Genomic DNA, 22,056 nt, shown 5'->3' with positions numbered 1-22,056 from the left:
CAACCAAGAAAAGCCTAAAATTTTATTTTGACAAGAAAACAAAAACTGAATGTAATGGTTCACAGATCTAAATCTCAGTCAGGAGTGTGAGACCAAGCTAAGCCACAGAGTTCCAGGCCAGCCTGAGCTAAAGTATAAGACCCCCCACACCAAAACACAAACATCACTCTAGCTCCTGAAATGGAGGACCATGATGTCAGAAGGACAAGGAGAAGGCTCGGTAGCCCAGATTGGTAAAGACATCAACTCGACAGCTGTTGCCTGATGCAGTCAGGACCTGGAAGCAAAGAAGACATACATGGCTGCCTTGCCCATCCCACAGGCCCCATGAGATCTCAGTCCATTCCAAGACCCACCTTGCACTCTGGGGCTGCCGGCTGCTGGTTGAGGCTCAGGCTGAGCAGCCCTGGGGAGGAGCCAGGCACCTGGGCCTTAAGCTCCCCGCTCAGTTGCCAATGATTGACACAACAGCCCTGGCCGGCAGACAGGATCTGTAGAGACAGAGAGGAGATGCAAGGGTCAGGTCTGGATGGGGGCACTGGACAGTGGGGCAGAATCAAGACAGAGGTTCTCACCAGGTCCTGGTAGAAGGTGACATGCTTCTGTGGTGCTCGAATGGGAAAGATGGTAGTGGGTGTGGAAGACCTGAGGTGCCAGAGGGTGAGGGCTGGGCCCCCTCCACAGACCTGCGCAGAAAGGGGCAGGCTCCGGTCACTGTGCGCCACGGACTTGCAGTGGCCGCTCCATCCCACACTCTGCCCAGCTCACCATCCAGTCTGAGTCAGTCGCCAGGCATCCAATCCAGCGCCCATTGTGGGGCCTTGAGCACTCCTGCAAAGCAGAAAAGACGTGAGGGCATCTGAGAATGGATGAAGAAGGGGACGCAGGTACAGTCTCTCCTCACCTCATGCTTGTAGACTTCGATGGTCTGGACCTCTTTGGCTATACGGAGATCTGTGGGGAAGTAAAACCAGCAGGGCTCCTGATCAGACCTACCACCACCACTTCCTCATTTTTTGTTTTTTATTTTTCTAGACAAGGTCTACATAGCTCAGGCTGTCCTGGAACTCACTATGTACACCAGCCTGCCTCAGGCTCATTGAGATCTGCCTGCCTCTGCCTCCCAAGTGCTGGGATTAAAGGCTTGACCCACTAGGCCTGGCTTACTTTCTTACCTTCTAATTGGACTTTTCCTTACCCCAAAGCCGGACAGCTCCATCCTCACCACCGGACAATACCTCAGGGCTGCGTTCCCTCAGTGCCAGGCAATGGATGTAGTCTGTGTGGCCCCGGAGGGCCCGCTGCAAGGAAGAGAGAAGGCTCAGGAGATCCAGGAAGCATACTACAGGACCAGACTAGTTCTGGCTGCAGACCCCTACTCACTGTGAAGGTCCCAGTTTCCAGATCCATGGTGTGCAGCTGACAATCTCCCCCAGCCAGAATGAGTGAATTCTCCTATAGAGGGAGATAGGAGAGAGCTGGAAGTCCATGTCCATCAGGGTAGGAAGGGGTAAAAAATCAACATTTGGCCTAGAATGCTCAGACCTTGGGGACAAGCAGCAGGGCATTGATTTCAGGTACTTCCAGGCTGGTCCTAGGTAGAGGAAGAAAAAAGTCAAAATCACAAAAGTAGTGTCCATGACCTCCCCTGCCTCCACCACCATGATCCTGGCTCACCTGTATGGAGGCTGGCGACACCACAGTTCCTTACAGCCCTTCAGAGAGAAACACAGGAGGAAACACTGATCCCCACACCTCCTGAGGTGGGAAAGCCCAGTTCTTCCCCAGGCTCTAGATATTTTACCTTCTTGAGGATTTCTGCCCAAAGCCAGCCCTTAACCTCTCCGTCTCCAGCACTGAGCAGATGTCGATCTGTGGAGACCATGCTGTAGACAGGCCCGTCATGGGCTAAAGAGACACAGAAAACTCTAATGAGCCCCTGTATGCCCTTCTCTTTCCTGAGGTCACCTGAACTAGACTCAACAGCTACACCCACCGTGGAAAATCACCATGGGTTTTTTGCTTTCTTCTTTGGCCTCTGAACTTAAGGCAGCAGACAAACTGAAAGAGAGGTAGGAAGCCAAGTCAGAAGCAGGGAGCACTAATCAGCCCAAGGAGGCAGCTAGGGCTGGTGTGTAGAGGGAGCTAGGGCTGGTGTGTGGTGGGAACCGGAGGAGAGGGTACCTGAAGATGGCAATCTGCCCGTAGTTGTTGCCAGCTGCCAGAAACTTCCCGCAGGGCGAGACACTCTGGGAAAAGATGGTCATGTGCAGTCGCTGCAGGGCCTGAAATACCTCAGCCTGTGGAAAAGGGTGGGTCAGGAGAGTCTGAGAAGTCTGGGGCCTCCTCCCACAGACCCCCGCTTGCCTGCCCTGCCCAGGCTTCTCAGCCCACCACAGCCAGGAACACAGGCATCGGCCCACGCAGGAATGGCTCCGGGAAGAGAGTGAACTGAGGAGTCATGCCTAAAACTTAGAGAAAGACCAAGCCTCTCCCACTGGCTGAGCAGACAGATGGCACTCACAGGAAATTCTGTCATGATTAGGTAAACTAATAAATCATGACAGCATCGCAGTCAGAGGGGCAGCACAGGATGTAATCCCAGCACTTGATAGTTGGAGGCAGGAAAATCAGTGGTCATTCAAGGTTATCCTCAGCAATACAGAGAATTCAAAGGCAGCCTGGGCTACATGTGATAGCCTCAAATATACACTAAGGATGTAACTGAGCTAGTCAAGTGCTCTCTTAGCACAGTGCATTGCACAGAGCGAGCACACACTGTACTCTGTGCTCCCAGCACTCAGAAGGACAAACCTCAGGCCAGCCTGAAGTATCTCAGACCCCACCTCAAAAAACTAAGTGGCAAACAAACAAACAAACAAACAAACAAAAGCCGGGCAGTGGTGGCGCACGCCTTTAATCCCAGCACTTGAGAGGCAGAGGCAGGCGGATTTCTGAGTTCGAGGCCAGCCTGGTCTACAGAGTGAGTTCCAGGACAGGCAGGGCTACACAGAGAGACCCTGTCTCGATAAACCAAAAAACAAAACAAAAAAAAAAAAAAACCAAAAAAAAACCCTAAGTGGCTAGAAATAATAAATCAATCTTTATAAAACAGGGATGCGGGGGGGAGAGGTCTGGAAGATGGTTTAGCAGGTAAGTGTGCACCAGTCTTACAGAGGACCCACCCTCACACTGCACACATGGCAGAGCACAACACCTCCAGTTCCAGGAGAATGCCACCTCCCTCTGAAATGCATTCTCTACCTTCTCCCCACCCCCCTCTCTCTCAGAAAAGAGTCTCTCAAGAAATCCTCTCTGGCCCAGAACTCACTATGTAGATCAGGCTGGCCCCAAAGAGATCTTCTTGCTTCTGCCTTGCAAGTGCTGGGATTAAAGGCTTTAAGGTATCAGGCTTTGGTTTTTGTTTTTGTTTAAGATGTGTGTGTGTGTGTGTGTGTGTGTGTGTGTGTGTGTGTGTGTGAAGTGGTTCTTGGGGATAAGAGTCACTGCTCAGTTGGTAGACCATGCTCTTTTCTTCTTCTTCTTTTTTTTTTTAAGATTTATGTTACTGCTTTTAATTAAGTATATTTTGTATAAGTGTGTGAGCAAAGTATATACTTTGTACGGGTGCATATCCTGAGCATGGGTGTCCACAGGAGCCAGAGGATTAGATCCCCTGTAGCTGGAGTTAACAGGCAATTACAAGCTTTGGAACTTGAGTGCTGGCACCCAGCTCAGATCCTCCACTCTCTCGCCCACCCCTGAAACCTACTCTTACCCAAAGCCCAGTGTATGAGCACCACATTGTACATATCGGGCTTTCCACCACACCCAACAGCCTGGGACACTCAGTGGCAGGAAAAGGCAGGAGGAATACAAGTTCCAGGTCATTAAAGTTCAACGGTTATGAGACTTTCTTACAACAGTAAGCAGTGGGCTGAAGTGTAACTAAATGACAGGGCACGCTTTTATGATGCCCAAGACCCTGGGTTTAAAGGGGGAGGGCCGCCTCATATAAAATTATGATGAACATTTTTTTTTGAGTCAGGGTCTAACTATATATTACTAGATGACGTGGAATTCACTATGTAGCAGGCTGGTTTCTAACTCTCCCCCTCCATTCCCAGTGCTAGGATTTTAAGTGTGGCACTATATCCAACGGCGCTAAATTTTTTAAGTGGCTCTATTATCCCGCACAGTAAAATGTACCGACATCTAATCCTCCAGTCACTATTAGATCCCAAAGTTTCGGGGGCTCAGGGTATGTAGTCCCACAAGCCACTTATGAACACTGGGTATCCTGGAACACTCCAGGGTCAGACGTCAGAGCAAGACTACAAACCCCAGAAGGCACTGTGCACACACTAGACTCACCTGACCCAGAGGCACCGCGAGCGGTGCGGCATGCTCCATCTTGAGAACTACAAGTCCCAGAGGGCTCTACGTGAAACACACTCTCTCAACGCGCGACACAACCTCTCGACTCCGGACGTGCCTGGGGGTGGCTCTTCTCGTTGCGCCCCAAACTTGGCACTGCCTGTCGCCCAACAACTAAGGCGGCAGATCCGTGCTGTCTCGAACCACACAAATCTAGGAGAGCTCCACGAAGCACCCTGACACAGCTAAGCAGCGCCCAGAGCTGCCCAGCCACGCCGGATCCCCTCCCCCACCACGCCGACCTGTCCCGCCTTCTAACCTCGTACGGCTTCTTCCGCGCCTGCGTAGAACGTCTCCAGTGCGCACGCCAGTGGCCCCGCCTCTCGCGCTGTACCACGCCCTCAAAGGCTCCGCCTCTGCTGCGTGAATCCCACCCCTCTATCTGCAGGACCCCCGAGTCGTAATGATCCTGCAACAGCCCCTGGAGCGAGGTCCCCCAGGTCGGGACCCACGGGCCACCACTGGGGTGACTCGCGGCCTGGACGCCAGGTGCGTAAGCGGTCTCTGAGTGGGCCAGACTAGCGGAGGGCAGGAGTTTTGGCTGGGGGATAGGGCTGGTCAGTAGTGGGGGGGGGGGGAAATCCTAAAAGTGGCGAGGTGGTGCAGGAAACCGTGGTGCTTGAGCTTGTGGTACAGCTGGGAAGCCAAGGTCAAGATTTCCGAGGTAGCCTGGTGGGAAGGTGGCTTAGGCCACACAAGACAAGGCTGATTCTGGAATCCTAGTTTACCCTGCAGACTCAGGTGAACAGATCTTTGGGAAGGGGCAGAGGGTGGACTTAACCTGGAGCTGTTTCCCAGCTCCCCTCTCTGAGGAGCTGTGCCGATGAACATGGAGAGCCCTAGAGAAGAAACTTCTTTTTTTTTTTTGGTTTTTCGAGACATGGTTTCTCTGTATAGTCCTGGCTGTCCTGGAACTCACTCTGTAGACCAGGCTGGCCTGGAACTCAGAAATCCGCCTGCCTCTGCCTCCCAAGTGCTGGGATTCAAGGCGTGCGCCACCACCGCCCGGCTGAGAAGGAACTTCTAAGTGTAGGGGCAGATGGGACTCCCAAGATGGTCTTTATCTGTTTGCCTCCACTCTCAACATCCCTGCTTCTATTCTTCTCTGGTCTTTCCTCAGAGAACCTTTGCACAAGCAATTCCTGTCTGAGGAGAACATGGCCACCCATTTCTCCCGACTCAGCCTACATAATGACCACCCCTACTGCAGTCCCCCTGTGACTTTTCCCGAAGCCCTGCCACCACTCAGGTAGGCACTTCCCTTTGAGGGCCTGCTAGAGGATCACATCCGGTCCTCAGAGCCCCTCCTCACTCTCTGCCTCATCGTGCTATTTTTAGCTTCTAGCCAACTTCTGTGCTGTTTTCCATCTTTGGCTCCAAGGAACCTGGACCTGGTAGGAGGTGACTCTGCCAGGCCAGCCTTCTGCCCTGTTCTTTCAATCTTTTTTCTTCTTTCAGGAGCCCTTGCCCAGAGCTGCTTCTCTGGCGTTATCCTGGGAGCATGATTCCTGAGGCCCTCAGGCTGCTGAGGCTGGGGGATACCCCCAGTCCCTACTACCCTGCTTCCCCAGCTGGGGATATCATGGAGCTCTGAATGTTGATGGCCTGTGTCCCTTCCCACCTTCTTCCTGACAACAAAGACCAGCAACTCCCAGAAAGGGATGAAGTCCTTCTCCAAACCAGGTGCCTGGCCACCATGACCCTCCCCCTCACAGGAGGACACTGAGCTTGGTGGAGCCTCAGTGAGAGGCAGCCTGGGAAAGGAAAAGTGTCACCCCATTAGTGAATAAAGATCTGTGAGCAGTTGAAGATTTCGCAGCAGCCTTTGGGGAGGGTGGAGTACTGGATGCTGGGGTTTTCTCCTCAAAATCTTCCCTGGAAAACGGTGAGGGCAAGCCAGGTCCTGGCAGGCTAGGCTCCAGGCATTGAGAATGTGTGAGTCAGAGCCTCACCCCCCCGCCCCCGCAGTGGCTGACTGACTCCCTCCCTCCAGTTCTGGGGATCAAGCTGGGGATCAGGCCATACTCCAAACCATTTAAAGTTAAAGATTCTTTTATTAATAAGTCTCCCTCCCCTCCAAACTTTATTCTCAAAATAAATATCACTCCCCTTGGGGGATGGGTTGTGTTTGTGGATTGGGGCCAGCCCTCCCAGAGGGCCAGCCCCCGTAGTGTTAAGAACAGGTCCCTCAATCTGACCCACTCCCAGGGCTAAAACTCAGGGTAGTGGCGTTATAGTCCATCCGAGTGGGTGGAACCCAGTGTCGTGTCTGCCCCTCAAGTCAGCCAGGCTGCCAGGACTTGTGGGGAACAAGAGATTCCCTCGTGCAAATGCCGCAGATCCTTAATATGAGTCGCTTTGTGACCCAGCTTGAGGCCCCCTCTCTGCCCCGGAACCAGAGACAGGGCAATTAGACACCTTGGAAGGCTCCCTGAACCCTAAGCCCAGTCCTTGGAGGTGAATCACCACCTCGCCCCACCCCCTTGTGGTTGGAAGAGTCTGGCTCGGCTTGTGTCTGGAAGGCCAGGCTGGCTCCAGAATGAATGAATGGACGATGAGTGGGCACCAGCGTGGGTGCTCCTCACTGGATCAGTGCCACACCTGGGCAGCCCTCTCCACCAGTCTCCTCTATGGGGGCTGGAAGATAAGAAGTGGGGTTGTCGTGATTAGGGGACAATTAGGGAAGTGGAGGGAGGTGGGAGGAGCGAGGGTGGAGAGCTCACTTACTAGTAAACTTTTCTCTCCGGCGGCATCGTCTCCAGACCAGGAAACCAGAAACCAGTGCCAAAACCAGGGCCAGACTGAGAGCACCTCCCAGAACGGGCCACAGCAGCCTGAAGGGGGCAGGAGGTGCTGCAGCGCCTAGTGATCGGGGTTCAAATCAGAGCCTGCCCTTGGGACGGCAGTCCAGTCTGCCCTCGAGGGGGTCTCAAGCTTACGCCCCCCTCCATACCCTGATTGAATTACCCTTCCTCAGTCAGTCTTCCTTGATTTCCTATATCTTAAGTCTACAACCCTCCTCTCTGCCCCAGTAACCATCTACTCAGGTCTAGGATCCGCTTGCCACCGGCCCCGCCCCCCCCCCCACCACTCACATCCCAGGCAGAAGTCGCTGTGAGGTCGTGCTGGACAAGAAGCGCAATCCATGCACTTGTCGAGGTCCGCGCTCCAGGAGCTGCCGCTAGAGCATGGGGCGGTGCCTGGGGAGGGGGCTGCAGGTCAGAAGCTGGCGGCTGGGTGCGGCTATTCTGGGGGCTGAGGTCAGGGTCAGTCGGCTCGAATAACGTGAGTCACCATTGCCCCCCCACACCCCCGCATTCCTCACAGGTGACCGCACCGCCTGACCCAGACGAGGCAGTGCGGGAGGGGGTCGGGTACCGCGGGACTTGGGGGGGGGTCAATTCCCCCCCCCCCCGCGCCACAGTGTGACTCACTCCTGGGCACAGGGCCCGACCCCAGTCCCTCCTCCCGCATAACTGGGCATTGAAGTCACCGGATGGAAGGGGCACCCCCACATGGTATAGAGGGCAAAGTCCCCATTGCCCCTTCGCGATTCTTAGATACCAGGACTGGACAGACCCCATTACAGACCAGTGTGAGGGCGTGCCCCCTTCCCAAACATACCTCCTGCCCTCAAGTTTACTTTCTCTCTCTATTCTGGCTCTCGCTTTTGGGACAAAAGACCCCCCACATCTCAATTGGACAGGTACCGAAACTGAAGCTCGGATTGCAGATAAAACTTGGAGTGAGACCTTCCTCACTTGGAACTCGCTGCCTGAAGAGCACGGATCGCAGATCCTCGTGTCTTCCCGGTTCCCCGGTTTTACCCCGTTCTCCAGGCACCCAAATCCCGTTTCTGGCCACCCCCAAGTCCGAGGTTTACTGTCCTCTGAGCCATGCATACCTGGTGCTTGCTCCCCGGCCGCGGCTCGCATCAACACCAACCCGATTCCCAACACGAGGATCTGCGGCAGAGGCCGAGGCCAACCCGGAGCCATGATTGCCGGTCCAGAGGCAAGAGCGTTCTGCTCCCACCACCGGCGAGCCAAGACTCAGGGCTGCGGCTCCGCCTCCGCCCCCGCCTTCCGGGGCGGAGTCCTTCCTTGCCTCGGCCCGCCCCAGCAGCCACTCTGGTTTGCTAAGTGAAGTTAAACCCAGTTAACTTAAACCATTCATTCAACACAGTCCCTCCAAGTGTCTACCCTGTTCCGCCCTCTGAGAACTTGAGTCCCCACCATGTGGAGCGGAGGAAATCAGTTATAAGACATAACTACATATTTGGGTTTTTCTTCTTTTTGAGTCCAAATAAATTAGATTTGTTTGTCTATTACTTTGCAATTCTGGAGTGGAGACCAGAGATTCGAACATACCAGGCGAGCATTGAATTATATCCACACATCCTTTATAAGTTTGCTTACTTTCTTCGGATTTTTTTTTCTTGAGACAAGATCTCACACTCTATCCCAGGGTAGCCTCGAATTCAAAACATTCTGTCTCAGCCTCTCAAGTGGTAGGATTGCAGGCAGACGTCACCACACCAGGATTTTCTTTGGTTTGGTTTTTTAGCTGTATAGCTTAGGCTGGTTTTGATTTTGGCGTTCTCCAGTATCAGTACCGCAAGCAAGCATATGTATAAATGCTACTTCTTTCTTTTTTGAAAGATAGCTTTTATTTGTGTGTGTGTGCCACATATGTATGAGTGTCTCTGGAGTCCAGAGGAGGGCAACGAATCTCCTAGAAATGGAATTTCAGGTGGTTATAAACTGGGCGCAAAAGCAGAAAGACTCATAATCCATGAGCCATCTTTCCAGATCCACGTGCTACCTTTTTTTTTTTTTTTTTTTTTTTTGGCTGGTTGTGACAAGGTTTCTCTGTGCAGCCCTGGCTGTCCTGGAACTCACGCTGTAGACCAGGATGCCCTCGAACTCACAGAGATCCGTCTGTCTCTGCCTTCCCAGCCCTGGGATTAAAGACATGTGTCAGCACTCCTGGCCATATATCTTGCTTTCTTAAGGGCCTCGGGGATACAACAAAAACAATGTAAGAACACGAGATGACTCAGTGGGTAAGATTGCCTGCTGCCAAGCCTGGCAATCTGAGTTCGATCCCTGAGGCCCACAAAGTGGAAGAAGAGAACAAACTCTGACCATAGGTATGCAGTGTGACAGGTCCCCTCCCCGTCCTACCCCCACAAAAAAAAAAAAAAAAAAAAAAAAGTAATGTATTTTTAGGTAACATACAGACCTGTCTTCATTCGCAAAGTGAAAAACTGGGACTGGGAAAAGTTGAGTAAATTCTCAAGTCACAGACCAGGTTGCTGAACTCAGCAGGTGCCGCCCTCGGAGTGGCCAGCAACTAAGAGAACGTTGGGAAAGACACTCGGGTGGCTATCGCGGCAGGGGTCTCTGCTCCTCCCAGAGAGAGGTGGTCCAGTGACGTCATTGAGACTTTAAGACCCCTTGCCTCCGCCCTCATTCCTACTTTCGACCTGGGAACCTTAGCTGTCGCTTTAGCAGGTGAGCCTGGGGTAAGTGTGTAAATTGCGGGTATGAAAATCCGCAGGCAGGGGATGTGGCAGAGTGAGTGCGGGCTTGAGTAGAGTGCTGGAGCTTTGATCCAGGTGGCGGCCACCTGGGGAGGCATGTCCCTAGGCAGGCGAGGGTTGCATCGAGCCCCGCGAGGCGATCGGGCCCCCGCGGCCCCAGAAAAGTTAAACGCCCCTCCCCCTCCCCTGGGACAAAGGCACCGAAACCTGGGACGCCCCTCCTCCACCTGCTTGGCCACTTTAGGGCGGGACTCCCTTCCCCCTCACCTGCAGGCGCGGACCCAGCTGCGGTCGCCGCCATTAAGCCCCTCCTGGTCTCGCACTCCTAGGCTTGGATATTAGGGGTGGCCGAACCGGACAGGACACCCGCAGACAAAGCTGACTGAGCTCGGTAAGTAGAGAGGGACGGAGATGAGAGGGAGAGAATGGGCTCCAGCGTGAGCCTGCAAGTGAGAGGAGTCGAAAGGGGCCTATGTCATTCTTAGGGGTAAGGTGGACCTTAAGAACCCAGAGCAATGGAGAGCCACCGCAGGGCGCCAAGCGGAACTGATTCCCTTTGTATTCACAGCGTGAAGTGCGAAATGAAGGGCACAGGTGCAGCCTGCCACAGAAGGCACTGGGGTCTTGAACTTTAGCTCCTTAAAGCTGTGTGGAGAGAAGAAAGGTAGCATGGTCTTTGGTCTAAAATTCGAAAGAATGCTCCCAGCCTACTAGAGGCGTGCACCTTGACCCTTAGAAGGTGGAGGTGGACCAAGAATGAGCTGGTAGCCTAGAAAAATCTGCTTTATGGTAAAAGGGCTTGTTTTTCCTTATCTCTCTTGCCCTACAGGGTGGGCTGGGCCTGGCCTGGCCTGGAAGGGCTTCCTTCCAGCAACTACTAGGGATTGGGAGGAGATGACTGTGAAACATAGGGAGGGTGGGGTTTCAAGGAATTAGCTCCACCTGAAACAGAGCTAGGGGTTTCATTTGGACCTTGCTTGGGTGGTGGGAGAAAGCATGAGGTCTCATCTGAGTGCTAAAGTAATAAGGTTGGGCCTGAAACTTGTGGTGAGAGCAGAATCATCCTGAAAGTACACTCCTGACATTTTACTGTCTTTGTTTTGATAAAATGTACCTGAGGACGTGGCTCAGCTCCTAGAACTCTTGCCTGGCATGAACAAAGCCTTCAGTCCCCACCACGGCATTAACCAGGCGAGGTGTTTACACCTGGTGTAAACACCTGCAGTCCCAGCATTCAGCGAGGTGGACACAGACGATCAGGAGTTCAAGGCCAGCTTTCTCTATGCAGGGAATTTAAGGCCAGCCAGCCTGAGTTACATAAGACCCTGTCTCAGCTAAGATTAAAACAACAAAACAAAACAAAAAAACCTAAAAACTAGAATGCAGCTGTCTCTATGAGCTGGCCTGTGCTTCAGGTATGTCCTATTTCCTGTCCCCTGCATGAAAACCAGCAGGATTCCATTCTCCACCTTTCACAGTCTAGGGAAGAGTTAAATGCTTATTTTGCTCTTGGTTGACCCAGGGAGCGTACAAATCCACACTGCAGGACACAGTAGCCAACTGTCAAGGTGCTTGGTGCCAGTATCCCAGCTGGTGAGACGACCAAACCTGCCTCTCTAACACGATTCTCCTTTTATCTTCTCCACACTATACAGCCCCCTTAACCTCATCATGGCCTCTACTGGTTTGCAAATCTTGGGGATCGTCCTGACCCTGCTTGGCTGGGTCAACGCCCTGGTGTCCTGTGCCCTGCCACTGTGGAAGGTGACCGCCTTCATCGGCAACAGCATCGTTGTGGCCCAGATGGTATGGGAGGGGCTGTGGATGTCCTGTGTGGTCCAGAGCACTGGCCAGATGCAGTGCAAGGTGTACGACTCACTGCTGGCACTGCCCCAGGACCTGCAGGCTGCCAGAGCCCTCTGTGTTGTCACCCTCCTCATTGTCCTGTTTGGTCTGCTTGTGTACCTGGCCGGAGCCAAGTGCACTACCTGTGTGGAAGACAGAAACTCCAAGTCTCGTCTGGTGCTCGTCTCTGGCATCATCTTTGTCATCTCCGGGGTCCTGACTCTCATTCCTGTCTGCTGGACTGCCCATGCCATCATCCAGGATTTCTACAACCCCTTGGTGGCTGACGCTCAGAAGCGGGAGCTGGGGGCCTCCCTCTACCTGGGCTGGGCAGCCTCAGGCCTTTTGCTGTTAGGTGGAGGGCTGTTGTGTTGTGCCTGCTCTTCTGGAGGGCCCCGGGGACCTGGCCACTACATGGCCCGCTATTCTACATCTGTCCCACATTCTCGAGGACCCTCCGAATACCCTACCAAGAATTACGTCTGATGCTCACTGGGAAGTGAGGTTCTGCTAGCCAGGGGACTTGAGCTGAGCCATCAAGAAATGATGCTGAGTAGTTTGGGGGTTGTCTTGTTTCTTGTTTTTCTTTTGCAATACTGGGTATTGAACCTGGAGCCCCACGCATTTGTTGGGCAAGCACTCCACCAGTGAGCTATGTGGTAGCCTGCCCCTAGGGTTGGTTCCACCTGTTTTCGAGACAGGCTCTCCTTATGGAGCTCTGACTGACCTCCAACTCCAGTTTTCCTGCCTCAGCCTGAGTCCACACCCCACCTATCTCTCTGCCACTGGCATTTCTCACTTTTAGCTACTTCGACGGGAAGGATGTGACACTTGAGTCCCTGAGTCTTTCTTCATTCTAGGATCTTCTGTGCAAAGTGTTTTAAGGCTGCCTATGAATCTGGCCTTTGTGAGTCTCAAAATGACATGTCCCAAGAGTTCCTGCTGTGGCAGGAGTCAACTCAAGATAGACACACCCTCTCCTGGGCAGACTTTTCTTCCCAGTCCTGGAAGAGCAAGTGATAAGTTACCAAAGAATTTTCTACCCTGAGCCTTTCAACCTTTGGCCCCTGAATCTCATCACCAAGGTTACTGTGTACTCCTCCCACATAAGGTCCCAGCTGTGCTGTAGACCCTCCTCCATACCTCCAACCCTTACATTTCCCTGCCCACACAATGTTTTACTAAATAAAACATGGGTTTTTTTCTTATAATGTGTCTCTGATGTCTCTTGGTGTTCAGTACAAGCCTTGCTAAAGTTAGGTGGTAGTTAATGGTCTAAGCAAGCTGCCCACTGGTTGGAGACTCCCTTCCCCCACAATGCACACACCCTTCTTTCACAGACCAGAGGAAGCTCAGTTACAATGTGCTTTTATTCCCAGGTTGGGTAGGCAGCTGAGCAACTTGGATTCAGGTAGTGCTTGCGCTAGACTTGACCAGCTGAAGGCCTGTTAGGTCACAGTCCACATCTTATTTTGAAGGCAAGGAGGCTGAGGTCCAGGTTCCAGAGTAAGTCAGTCCAGGAGGCAGCAATGGGCAGGGAATCCAGGATCTGGAGCTTTCTCAAGGTTGCAACCACTGCAGAGGGTTAGCTCAAGCCAGACCAGCCGAGATCTCCCTAGAGCCAAATCCTGGCCAATTAAAGAAGTGAGGTTCCAAGCCGGGCGGTGGTGGCGCACGCCTTTAATCCCAGCACTCGGGAGGCAGAGGCAGGCGGATTTCTGAGTTCGAGGCCAGCCTGGTCTACAGAGTGAGTTCCAGGACAGCCCGGGCTATACAGAGAAACCCTGTCTCGAAAAACCAAAAAAAAAAAAAAAAAAAAAAAAGAAGTGAGGTTCCCAGACGCATGAATTTGATGAGATGTAAGGATGTAGCCCAGTGCCAGGTATAAGACAGCAGGTGGGAGCTTCTGGAAGAAGCCTCAGCCTCACACATAGTCCCTCTTATCCAGTCCCGAAGCACCTGAACGGGAAGGGATGGAGTAGCCCAGCCTGGGGCCGCGCGGACGCTCGAAGTGGGTCGGGGGACACGTACAGCAGAGAAGCCCTCCTCCTAGCATGAGCAGTGCAGCAGCGGCCCAGCCCAGGTACAGGGAAGCCCCCAGCTCTCTCTTGAGGGCTTCAGCAACCAGTGGGTTATAAAAATCCTGGATGATGGCGTGGGCGGTCCAGCAGACAGGGATGAGCACCAGGATGCCCGAGAGGAGGAGGAGGACTCCTGCGGTGAGTACAATACGCGCCTTGGCACCTTCATCTTCTACACATGTGGTGCACTGGGCACCCGTGATAGCCACCAGCAGGCCCAGCAAAGCCAGCAGGAGGGCCACGACACAGAGGGCTCTGGCAGCCTGCAGGTCCTGGGGCAGCGCCAGCAGTGAGTCGTACACCTTGCACTGCATCTGGCCAGTGCTCTGGACCACACAGGACATCCACAGCCCCTCCCATACCACTTGGGCCACAACGATGCTGTTGCCGATGAAGGCGGTCACCTTCCACAGTGGCAGGGCACAGGACACCAGGGTTCCTAGCCAGCCTAGCACAGCCAGGGTCATGCCAAGGAGTTCAAGGCCAGTGGAAGCCATTGCTCCTCTGGTCTTCTCAGCTCTAAGTCTGAATCACTCAACAGGGTTGGGAGCACCGTTTTGGAGTTCGGGTGGGTCTCACTGCTCAGGAGGGGGATCTGTTGATCTCAGGCCTGGACACGCGTCACATCTGCGGGCCTCTGACACATCTGATACTCACTGAATACGAAGAAGTCCTTAGGTCCTGCTGGGCTGTATTGCTCGTGTCTTCCTAGAAGCCTTTGCCCATTACAGCCCCTCCAGATCTGCCATCGACTAGGAACAGCCGCGTTTTTCTCTGCTGTCTGCTCACGTACTTTCTTGGTTGAAGTCTTCCCTCAGCTGGTATACAGCTTGTCTCAAAACAGGGAACTGTGAGGTGCCACTTGGGGCGTCTGAGGGCGCTGGCTGCAGGCGGGGTTTTAAGGCCTAGGCAGGGGAGGAGCCCAGCAAGAGACCTGGAGGCTGCTATTGGGTAGCAGAACCAGAGCAATGGCGAAAAGGGGATGGATGGGGGCCCTCCCTCAGGGCTAGGGTCTGGTGCCAAGACCAAATGGAAACTCAAGAACAAAGAAATTCCAGGAAGATGGGACAAACAGAAAAGGGGAGAGAGGAGTCCATTAATTGGCTTGGAATGGGCAGGTGAGCTCTCAGCCTGAGACTGCTCCCTCTTTGCCGCCCCTCCAATTCACTGTGTCGGTGGGATAAATATTGCCCCCTTTATCCATCACTATATCCCCTCCCCTCCCCCATCCTTTCAGGAGTCTGGAATCTGATCTATCTCCAGTCTCAGCTCAATAACCCTGGCAGTTCCTAGGGGAGAGGCCCCGCCTACAGTTTCCCAGACAACAGGTGCCTGGCGCCCAGCTCAGGTGGCATTACCAAGGTAACGGCCTAGAAAACTATCCCCCCTTCCCTCACACACACACATGCACACGCTCTACCTCAGCTCAGGTGTTCCCACTCCACCCCCACTGCCGAAACTAGGGGGCTGAGCTGAGGTCTCTAGTGGCCTGGCGATAAAGAGCCTTTTGTGGAGATGGGGAGGGGCAGAAAGAGGCCTGAAGCCAGAAGGGACAAGGGGGACCCTGAGCAAAAGTGAATAGCCAGCCAGGCCCAGATACCACAGAGGTGGCAAGGGAGCAAGGCCCAGAGGGTTAAAACGTCCCTGAGAAAAGACCCCTTAGTCTTCAACTCACAGAGTACTGCCTGCTTGCAGCTCAAATTCTGATCCTACCAAGAGTGGTCAGGGAGAGCCAAGTGTCTTTTTTTTTTTTTTTTTTTTTTTTTGGTTTTTCGAGACAGATTTCTCTGTGTAGCCCTGGCTGTCTTGGAACTCACTCTGTAGACCAGGCTAACCTCAAACTCAGAAATCCGCCTGCCTCTGCCTCCCAAGTGCTGGGATTAAAGGCGTGTGCCACTACTGCCCGGCTAAGGCCAAGTGTCTTAACCTATTTGGATCAGAGACTTGCTTGAGAAAATTTAAAGAGTTTGCATGGAATCCTTGGAACAGAAAACTTGGCAAATGAACTCTCAACCAATGTGTGCACATTTCAGTAAGTCATGAAAAATTCCCTCCAGAGGCATCTTTTTTTGGACAGGGTATCTTCATAGCCCTGGCTAGCCTGGAACTCATTATGTAGACCTGGCTGACCTTGAACTCATAGAAATCCTCCTTCTTCTGCCTCCTGAGTGCTAAGATTAAAAGTGTCTTGCCACCATGCCCAGCTTTTAGGACTATTATTTTTTTAATATATTTTATAGACTTTATTTATGTATATGAGTACACTGTCACTGTCTTCAGACACATCAGAAGAGGGCATTGGATCCCATTACAGATGGTTGTGAGCCATCATGAGGTTGCTGGGAATTGAACTCAGGATCTCTGGAAGAGCATTCAGTGCTCTTAACCACTGAGCCATCTCTCCAGATCCAAGGGCTAGTATTTAAAAGACAAAAACTGCCATGCAGCACTTGGGAGGCAGAGACAGGTGGATTTCTGAGTTCGAGAGTTCGAGGCTAGCCTGGTCTACAAAGTGAGTTCCAGGACAGCCAGGGCTACACAGAGAAACCCTATCTCAAAAAACTAAAAAAAAAAAAAAAAAAAAAAAAAAAAAAAAAAAACCTGCCATGCAGGCATGGTGACACATACTCACCTTTAATCCTACCACTCAGGAGGCAGAGAGGGGAGGATCTCTGAGAGTTCAAGGTTAGACTGGTCTATATAGAGAGCTCCAGGATTCCAAGACAGCCAGGGCTATTACAGTGTCAAATACATAGATAAAAGAGAAAGAAAAAAGAAAAAAAGAGACCTGGAGTAGACATCTTTAACCTCAGCACTTGGGAGGCAGAGGCAGTCAGACTGCTGAGTTCAAGGACACCCAAGGCTACACAGGAAAACCTTGTCTCAAAAAAAAAAAAAAAAAAAAAAAAAGGTTAATACACACCCAATGTCACTTATGCAAGCATCCATAGGCAAGTGCACCTGAGCGACAGTGAGCATGTGCTGTGTGTGTGTGTGTGTGTGTGTGTGTGTGTGTGTGTGTTGTACAAAAGGGTAGGGCCGCACAGTGAAACTCTTGTCTTTAAAAAAGGAAGAGGGTACAGCTGGAGAAATGGCTCAGCAGATTGACTGCTGCTCTTGGAGATGGTCCCTGTCACCCACATTAAGCAGCTCTCACAGTAGCCTGTAGCTCCAGTTGTCCAGTCTCTGACACCTAGCCTCTGGGCACCTACATATACTTACACTTACACCTGAAATTAAATTAAAAAAAAATGCTGTAGACAGGGTTTCTCTGTGTAACCCAAGCTATCCTGGAACTCCCTCTGTAGACCAGATTGGCCTTGAACTCAGAGATCCACCTGCCTCTGCTCCCAGGTTCTGGGAGTAAAGGCATGTTCCTCCACATTCTTACTTGAAATGAAATAAATCTAAAAGAAGGAGGAGGAAGAGGAAGGGGAGGGGGAGGGGAGGGGAAGAGAAACCAACAAAGAAACAAAGAAAAAATAAATAAATCTTTAAAAGAAAGGAGAAAGAAAGAAACAAGAGAAGCTGGGCATGGTCTCAGAATTTAATCACAGGTCTCAGGTGGCAGAGGCAGGTGGATCTCTGTGAGTTTGAGGCCAGCCTGGTCTACAGAGTGAATTCCAGGACAGCTAGGGCTACACAGAGAAACCCAATTTTAGGAGAAAAAAAGAAAGAAAGAAAGAAAGAAAGAAAGAAAGAAAGAAAGAAAGAAAGAGAGAGAGAGACATCTTTTAAGACAGGAAAAAGGAATAGCTTTTTAGTAAAGTATGTGATATACATTATGAAGTTATTATCTTGACCTCTGTCGTGTTGAACTATAAATACTATATATCAATAAAAAGGGAGGTGCTAGAGGTGTGAATCTGGGGTAGAAAACTTGTTCTGTGTATACCAGATATACCAGACCCTCAGCAGCATTTCCGGCTCTGTAAAAAAAAAAAAAAGACAAAAAGGAGCAGGGAGTGATGTGAACAATCCTTTTTTCATCTTCATTCAGAGAATGGGCTTCTTGATGTAGGGTAGGACCTCTCATTTCAGAGAGACACTGATGGAGCAGGGCTGGGAGGCACACCACACACACACACACACACACACACACACACACACACACACACGAGAGAGAGAGAGAGAGAGAGAGAGAGAGAGAGAGAGAGAGAGAGAGAGAGGGGCTGAACAAGTGATGAGCCAGGGTGTCATCACTTCTGGGTATGGGCTTTAGCACTTTTTGGAAGAGAAGTTTGTTATCACTAGATTACAAAAAGATCTCTGACTCCAAACTCTTGAGAAGTTCTCTCACCAAATAAAAAGACCAAGGCCAGAGCTACGCACATCTGGTCTGAAAAGTGGGCTGGGACCTCCCATCTACCTCTTCCTACTGAGGAGACCTTCTCAGACCCCAAAGTATTAGAAATCTCAGATGGTGCACACTTTTAATCCCAGCACAGAGGCAGAGGGAGGTGGGTCTTTGAGGTCTGGTTTTCAAAAGGATTTCTAGGATAACCGCGGCTACAGAGAGACCATATCTAAAAGAGAAAACAGAAAACAAAAGAGAAGCTTCCTTTCGTTTATTGATACACCATTTACTTTTTCCCCCTTATTTTTAGCAAAGGTTCATGTTCGTGTACGTGCACATGAGTGCAGGTGTCTGCAAGGCCAGAGGCGTCAGATCCCCCAGAGCTGGGGTTATCCGTGCTTGTGAGCCAATTGACACTTGTGCTGGGAACACGCCTCTGATTCTCTGGAGGAACAGTGCACACTCAGAATTGCCGAGCCATCTTTCCAGCCTTCCAGCTGATAAGGTTGTAAAACATTTTACTTATCTGTGTGTGGTATGTGTTTGTGGCACCCAGGCATTGCTCCATGTGTGAGGTCAGAGGACAACTTTCAGTAAGTACTTGGTGGTGCTCTTCTTCCTCAACACGGGGACCCAGAATTTAACACAGTTTGTCAGGCTTGTTGGCAAGTATATTTTTACACACTGAGCCATTTTGGTGGCCAGTGGCAATCTCTTTTCTGTAATATCTGAGTCAGAACTAGGAGGCTCTTCAGATCAGTGGCCTGTTTCCAGCCCTCTGGTGATAGGTCACATTTGTCTAACTCATCTGCCTCCTGGGGCATGGATTTCACAGGATGTTATAAGGGAGTGGCTGTAAAATGGGGTCAATAGAGTCCAGTCCCCCTAGAGGCTTCTTCTGAAACCTTCCAGGGGCCTCCTGGAATCTGGTCACGCAGGTTTGGTTAGGTGTCTGAGATTGAGGCTAGCCTGGGTCCAGGGGCCAAGGACTCCACAGTCTCCAAGCCCAAGCCTTGAGCAACTTCACCAGGCACAGAGAAAGTCATCTGGCTTTGGGCGCTGGAGGCCAGTTTGCCCTGGTTGGCCCTGGATATTTTGAGTTTGAGGACTGATCCAAGATTGAGTTCCTGGATTCTGCATCCAAGATTGGGAAAATTGATTAATCTACAGAAGGCTTTGCCAGATAGCTCTAGACCCCTTGGCCTTGAGTGTAGCAGTATTCAACCCAGTAAGAGTAAGTATTCTCAGGAAGCAGGAGTCAAGAGGCCCCCAATTCCTCCATAACCCCAATGTGTGGTATGCTTCCTGTCCTTTATCTAGAAGCATAGTGGGAAGTACCCACAATGCCAGGGACTGGCCAACCACAGGAAAGTTTGTGTTGCAGACAGGTCACATCACCAGTGAGCAGTTTCGGTTGGACTGGCCTTCAAGTGGCTCAAGTAGCACGTCTCCCGCTGTTTTTTTGTTTGTTTGTTTTTTTGTTTTGTTTTGTTTTTCAAGACAGAGTTTTTCCATGTGTCCCTGGCTGACCTGGAACTCCCTCTGGAGACCAGGCTGGCCTTGAACTCACAGAGATCCACCTGCCTCTGCCTCCCAGGTGCTGGGATTAAAAGCGTACACCAAAACCATCAGGTTTCACTGTGTCTTTCTACCATTCAGGTCTGGGGAGAGCAAACCTGGGGAACAGCCCCTACATGCCAGAAACCTGAAGGACTGAGCACTGTTCCTTAGAGGACTCCAGGTCAGGCCGCAAAAGCCTGCCTGCTTACACTTGTTGGGCCCTTTGTTTCTGTTGGGACTGCCTGGGTGACCCTAGATTTCAGTTAGGTCATCTCCCAGTCTATCTCACCTCAGTTGGGTCCTGGGAAATCACAGATTAACCCAGTTTGCATTTACTGACCGGAATGCAGTTCCACTGATATGAAGACAGGGCCCCCTGAGCAGCTCCCATCTGGGTGAGACTTTAACAGGTCCTCCAGAATCCCTACCCCCACATCTCCCTAGGCTAGGAAGGATATGAGAAATTGTCCCCAGTGTCCTAATTGCTAGAGGAAACGGAGGTGTACCCCACCCCCATCTAGAATAACAACATTCTTTGTCCTGGCTGAGTAGGCCCATGAGGGGCCAGTGGGCTCTGGAGGGCAGTACAAACAAGGGTTCAGTTTACATGAATGGGGCCTAAGTGAGGTTCCTCAAAGTGCAAAGTGACTTAAGGACAGGGAAGGATGACCTCAGGGTACATCCTCCATGGCCTCTTGAAGAACCGGGAGCCAACCGGCTTGACTAGCTCCTGAACCTTCAGTGACTTTGAAGACTGAAGACCCTGCAATTCTCAGCAGCTCACTAGCCACTTACTACAGATAAGAAATGGGCCCAGAACACTAAAAAAGCTAGGCTGTGTATACATACAGGCAACAGGAGGGACAGAGCAAAGACCCTGATTTCTAAGTCTGCTGCTCTCTTAACAGGTCAGGCAGACAGGCCTCTGAGTACCTATCCATTAGCAGCAGGGTAAGGCATCTTTGCCCTGCTGAGTATCTGTTCCCCAGACAGAACCTCTGTCACATGTGTACATGTGTCTATGTGCTTGAGTTTGTTGGGAGCCACTTTCCATCCTGAGTTCATTCCCAGTGCCTGGATCCCTCATGTGGAAAGTCTTCAAAGCAGCAGCCCAGGCTCCCACCACTGAGCCTCTCTGGACATGTCACAGATATCCCATCTCTAGTGCAGCTCCGGATGGCAACCGGAAGGAGCTTCCCCACATGGGGCCATGACAAGCAGTTTCCAGAGCAATACCTCTACCAACCCCCATTGAGGTGTCAGACAACGGCATTCTGTCGCAACAGAGAGCTGGGTCACAGTTAACTTTATTATCCATCCGTCTCCATCAGTGTTTAACCCAAAGTGACAGTTATGGTTCTCGGGCTTGGAAAGCTGGGCTCCCAGAAGAGTTGTCTTTAAAAGATACATTCACCGTCTCTCCTGATAGTCTCCACTTCTTAGCAAGGAAAGGAGAGCTACAGAAAAGGAAAGAGAGTGGGAAGGCAGAAAGACAATAGGGTGGGGACCAGGGCGGAAAGGAGGCCCTAGGAAGACAGGGAAGCAGAAAGCCAGGCACTAGAAAAAGCAGGCATAGTCCTTTTCCCCTGTACCAGGACTAGTGTGTCAGCTATTGCTCATGGGCTCTCAGACCACACAAGGCCCCAGGTCAGCGAAGAACACGGCCTAGAACACGGCCTAGAAAAGTTAAGTTCTGAGAAGACAGGTAGAGGGGTAGATCAGAGTAAAGAAAGACAAGCCCAAGCCAGGGCTGGTAGCACGATCTTGCAATCCAGCTACTCGGATAACAGAAGCATTCAGACTCCAAGTTCAAAGGTAGCCTGGACTACAGAGAGGGCTTAGCCTGTATGAACTGGATGGTGATGGAGCTTGGGTGTGAGACCTCATGTGACGAGTGCCTTTGGTTTGCTTTGTCAAAGGTCTCACTATACTGTTCTGGCTAGCCTGGAACTCTATGTAGACCCAGCTGGCCTTGAACTCAGAGATTCACTTGTCACTGCCTCCCAAGTGCTGGGATTAAAGGAATGTGTCACCACATCTGGCTTGATAATAGCATCTTTGCAAGCATGATCAATGGAGGATCTCAATCTGAAGTCAACTCGGATTTAAGAAAGGCAATGTCCTTAGAAGCTGAGGAAGTACTGTCTTAGCACCAGAGGAAGAGCAAGGGCCTGCTGAAGAAAGGCAAAAAGAGAGGCATGTCTCAGGCTGCTGTGGGCACTGCTGGCCCTTTTTTAGACCCCTGGCCACCAGCCTGTTAAGAGAGCACATTCCTATTGTCCCAGGCCGCT

At 51.6% G+C, this 22,056-nt stretch overlaps 5 protein-coding genes across 5 annotated transcripts; 2 read left to right on the top strand and 3 right to left on the bottom strand.

Moving 5' to 3' along the window:
* Positions 1–7: 7 nt before the first annotated feature.
* Thoc6 (THO complex 6) lies at positions 8–4,729 on the bottom strand. Its single transcript, XM_028760914.1, has 13 exons — positions 4,375–4,729; positions 2,185–2,300; positions 1,997–2,061; positions 1,805–1,908; positions 1,678–1,715; positions 1,546–1,594; positions 1,384–1,455; positions 1,199–1,301; positions 905–954; positions 769–831; positions 576–686; positions 357–491; positions 8–277 (listed from the first exon to the last, which is right to left on the bottom strand). Exons 1-13 carry the CDS (start codon positions 4,411–4,413, stop codon positions 197–199), a joined length of 1,026 nt encoding a protein of 341 aa, XP_028616747.1. The 5' UTR covers positions 4,414–4,729; the 3' UTR covers positions 8–196.
* On the top strand, positions 4,478–6,246 carry Hcfc1r1 (host cell factor C1 regulator 1). Its single transcript, XM_028760917.1, has 3 exons — positions 4,478–4,926; positions 5,558–5,686; positions 5,896–6,246. Exons 1-3 carry the CDS (start codon positions 4,841–4,843, stop codon positions 6,029–6,031), a joined length of 351 nt encoding a protein of 116 aa, XP_028616750.1. The 5' UTR covers positions 4,478–4,840; the 3' UTR covers positions 6,032–6,246.
* A 225-nt stretch (positions 6,247–6,471) lies between these two features.
* On the bottom strand, positions 6,472–8,462 carry Tnfrsf12a (TNF receptor superfamily member 12A). Its single transcript, XM_028760915.1, has 4 exons — positions 8,342–8,462; positions 7,533–7,637; positions 7,165–7,299; positions 6,472–7,074 (listed from the first exon to the last, which is right to left on the bottom strand). Exons 1-4 carry the CDS (start codon positions 8,433–8,435, stop codon positions 7,019–7,021), a joined length of 390 nt encoding a protein of 129 aa, XP_028616748.1. The 5' UTR covers positions 8,436–8,462; the 3' UTR covers positions 6,472–7,018.
* Positions 8,463–9,910: 1,448 nt separating this feature from the next.
* Positions 9,911–13,035, top strand: Cldn6 (claudin 6). The gene is made up of 3 exons (XM_028760970.1): positions 9,911–9,953; positions 10,312–10,373; positions 11,638–13,035. The coding sequence occupies exon 3, from the start codon at positions 11,654–11,656 to the stop codon at positions 12,311–12,313; it is 660 nt and encodes a 219-aa protein (XP_028616803.1). The 5' UTR covers positions 9,911–9,953; positions 10,312–10,373; positions 11,638–11,653; the 3' UTR covers positions 12,314–13,035.
* Positions 13,036–13,745: 710 nt separating this feature from the next.
* Positions 13,746–14,420, bottom strand: Cldn9 (claudin 9). Its single transcript, XM_028760999.1, has one exon. The coding sequence runs from the start codon at positions 14,403–14,405 to the stop codon at positions 13,752–13,754; it is 654 nt and encodes a 217-aa protein (XP_028616832.1). The 5' UTR covers positions 14,406–14,420; the 3' UTR covers positions 13,746–13,751.
* Between the last annotated feature and the right edge of the window lie 7,636 nt (positions 14,421–22,056).

This window comes from Grammomys surdaster, unplaced genomic scaffold, assembly GCF_004785775.1.
Source record: "Grammomys surdaster isolate TR1022 unplaced genomic scaffold, NIH_TR_1.0 126612, whole genome shotgun sequence".
NCBI classification, from domain to species: Eukaryota; Metazoa; Chordata; class Mammalia; order Rodentia; family Muridae; genus Grammomys; species Grammomys surdaster.
This window is presented reverse-complemented; position numbering and strand designations above follow the sequence as displayed.

What these genes read in the sequence shown, in the direction of transcription:
- Hcfc1r1 (XM_028760917.1), top strand. Translation starts at nt 4,841, where the DNA reads ATGATCCTGCAACAGCCCCTGGAGCGAGGTCCCCCAGGTCGGGACCCA. An exon ending in ACTCGCGGCCTGGACGCCAG is followed by an intron (nt 4,927 to 5,557) that starts GTGCGTAAGCGG and finishes GTCTTTCCTCAG; the next exon opens with AGAACCTTTGCACAAGCAAT. An exon ending in GAAGCCCTGCCACCACTCAG is followed by an intron (nt 5,687 to 5,895) that starts GTAGGCACTTCC and finishes TTCTTCTTTCAG; the next exon opens with GAGCCCTTGCCCAGAGCTGC.
- Cldn6 (XM_028760970.1), top strand. Translation starts at nt 11,654, where the DNA reads ATGGCCTCTACTGGTTTGCAAATCTTGGGGATCGTCCTGACCCTGCTT.
- Thoc6 (XM_028760914.1), bottom strand. Translation starts at nt 4,413, where the DNA reads ATGGAGCATGCCGCACCGCTCGCGGTGCCTCTGGGTCAG. An exon ending in TGGAAACTGGGACCTTCACA is followed by an intron (nt 1,302 to 1,383) that starts GTGAGTAGGGGT and finishes TCTTCCTTGCAG; the next exon opens with CGGGCCCTCCGGGGCCACAC. An exon ending in CGACTGACTCAGACTGGATG is followed by an intron (nt 687 to 768) that starts GTGAGCTGGGCA and finishes CTTTCTGCGCAG; the next exon opens with GTCTGTGGAGGGGGCCCAGC.
- Cldn9 (XM_028760999.1), bottom strand. Translation starts at nt 14,405, where the DNA reads ATGGCTTCCACTGGCCTTGAACTCCTTGGCATGACCCTGGCTGTGCTA.
- Tnfrsf12a (XM_028760915.1), bottom strand. Translation starts at nt 8,435, where the DNA reads ATGGCTCCGGGTTGGCCTCGGCCTCTGCCGCAGATCCTCGTGTTGGGA. An exon ending in GGCCGGGGAGCAAGCACCAG is followed by an intron (nt 7,638 to 8,341) that starts GTATGCATGGCT and finishes CCCCCTCCCCAG; the next exon opens with GCACCGCCCCATGCTCTAGC. An exon ending in CCGGAGAGAAAAGTTTACTA is followed by an intron (nt 7,075 to 7,164) that starts GTAAGTGAGCTC and finishes CTTATCTTCCAG; the next exon opens with CCCCCATAGAGGAGACTGGT.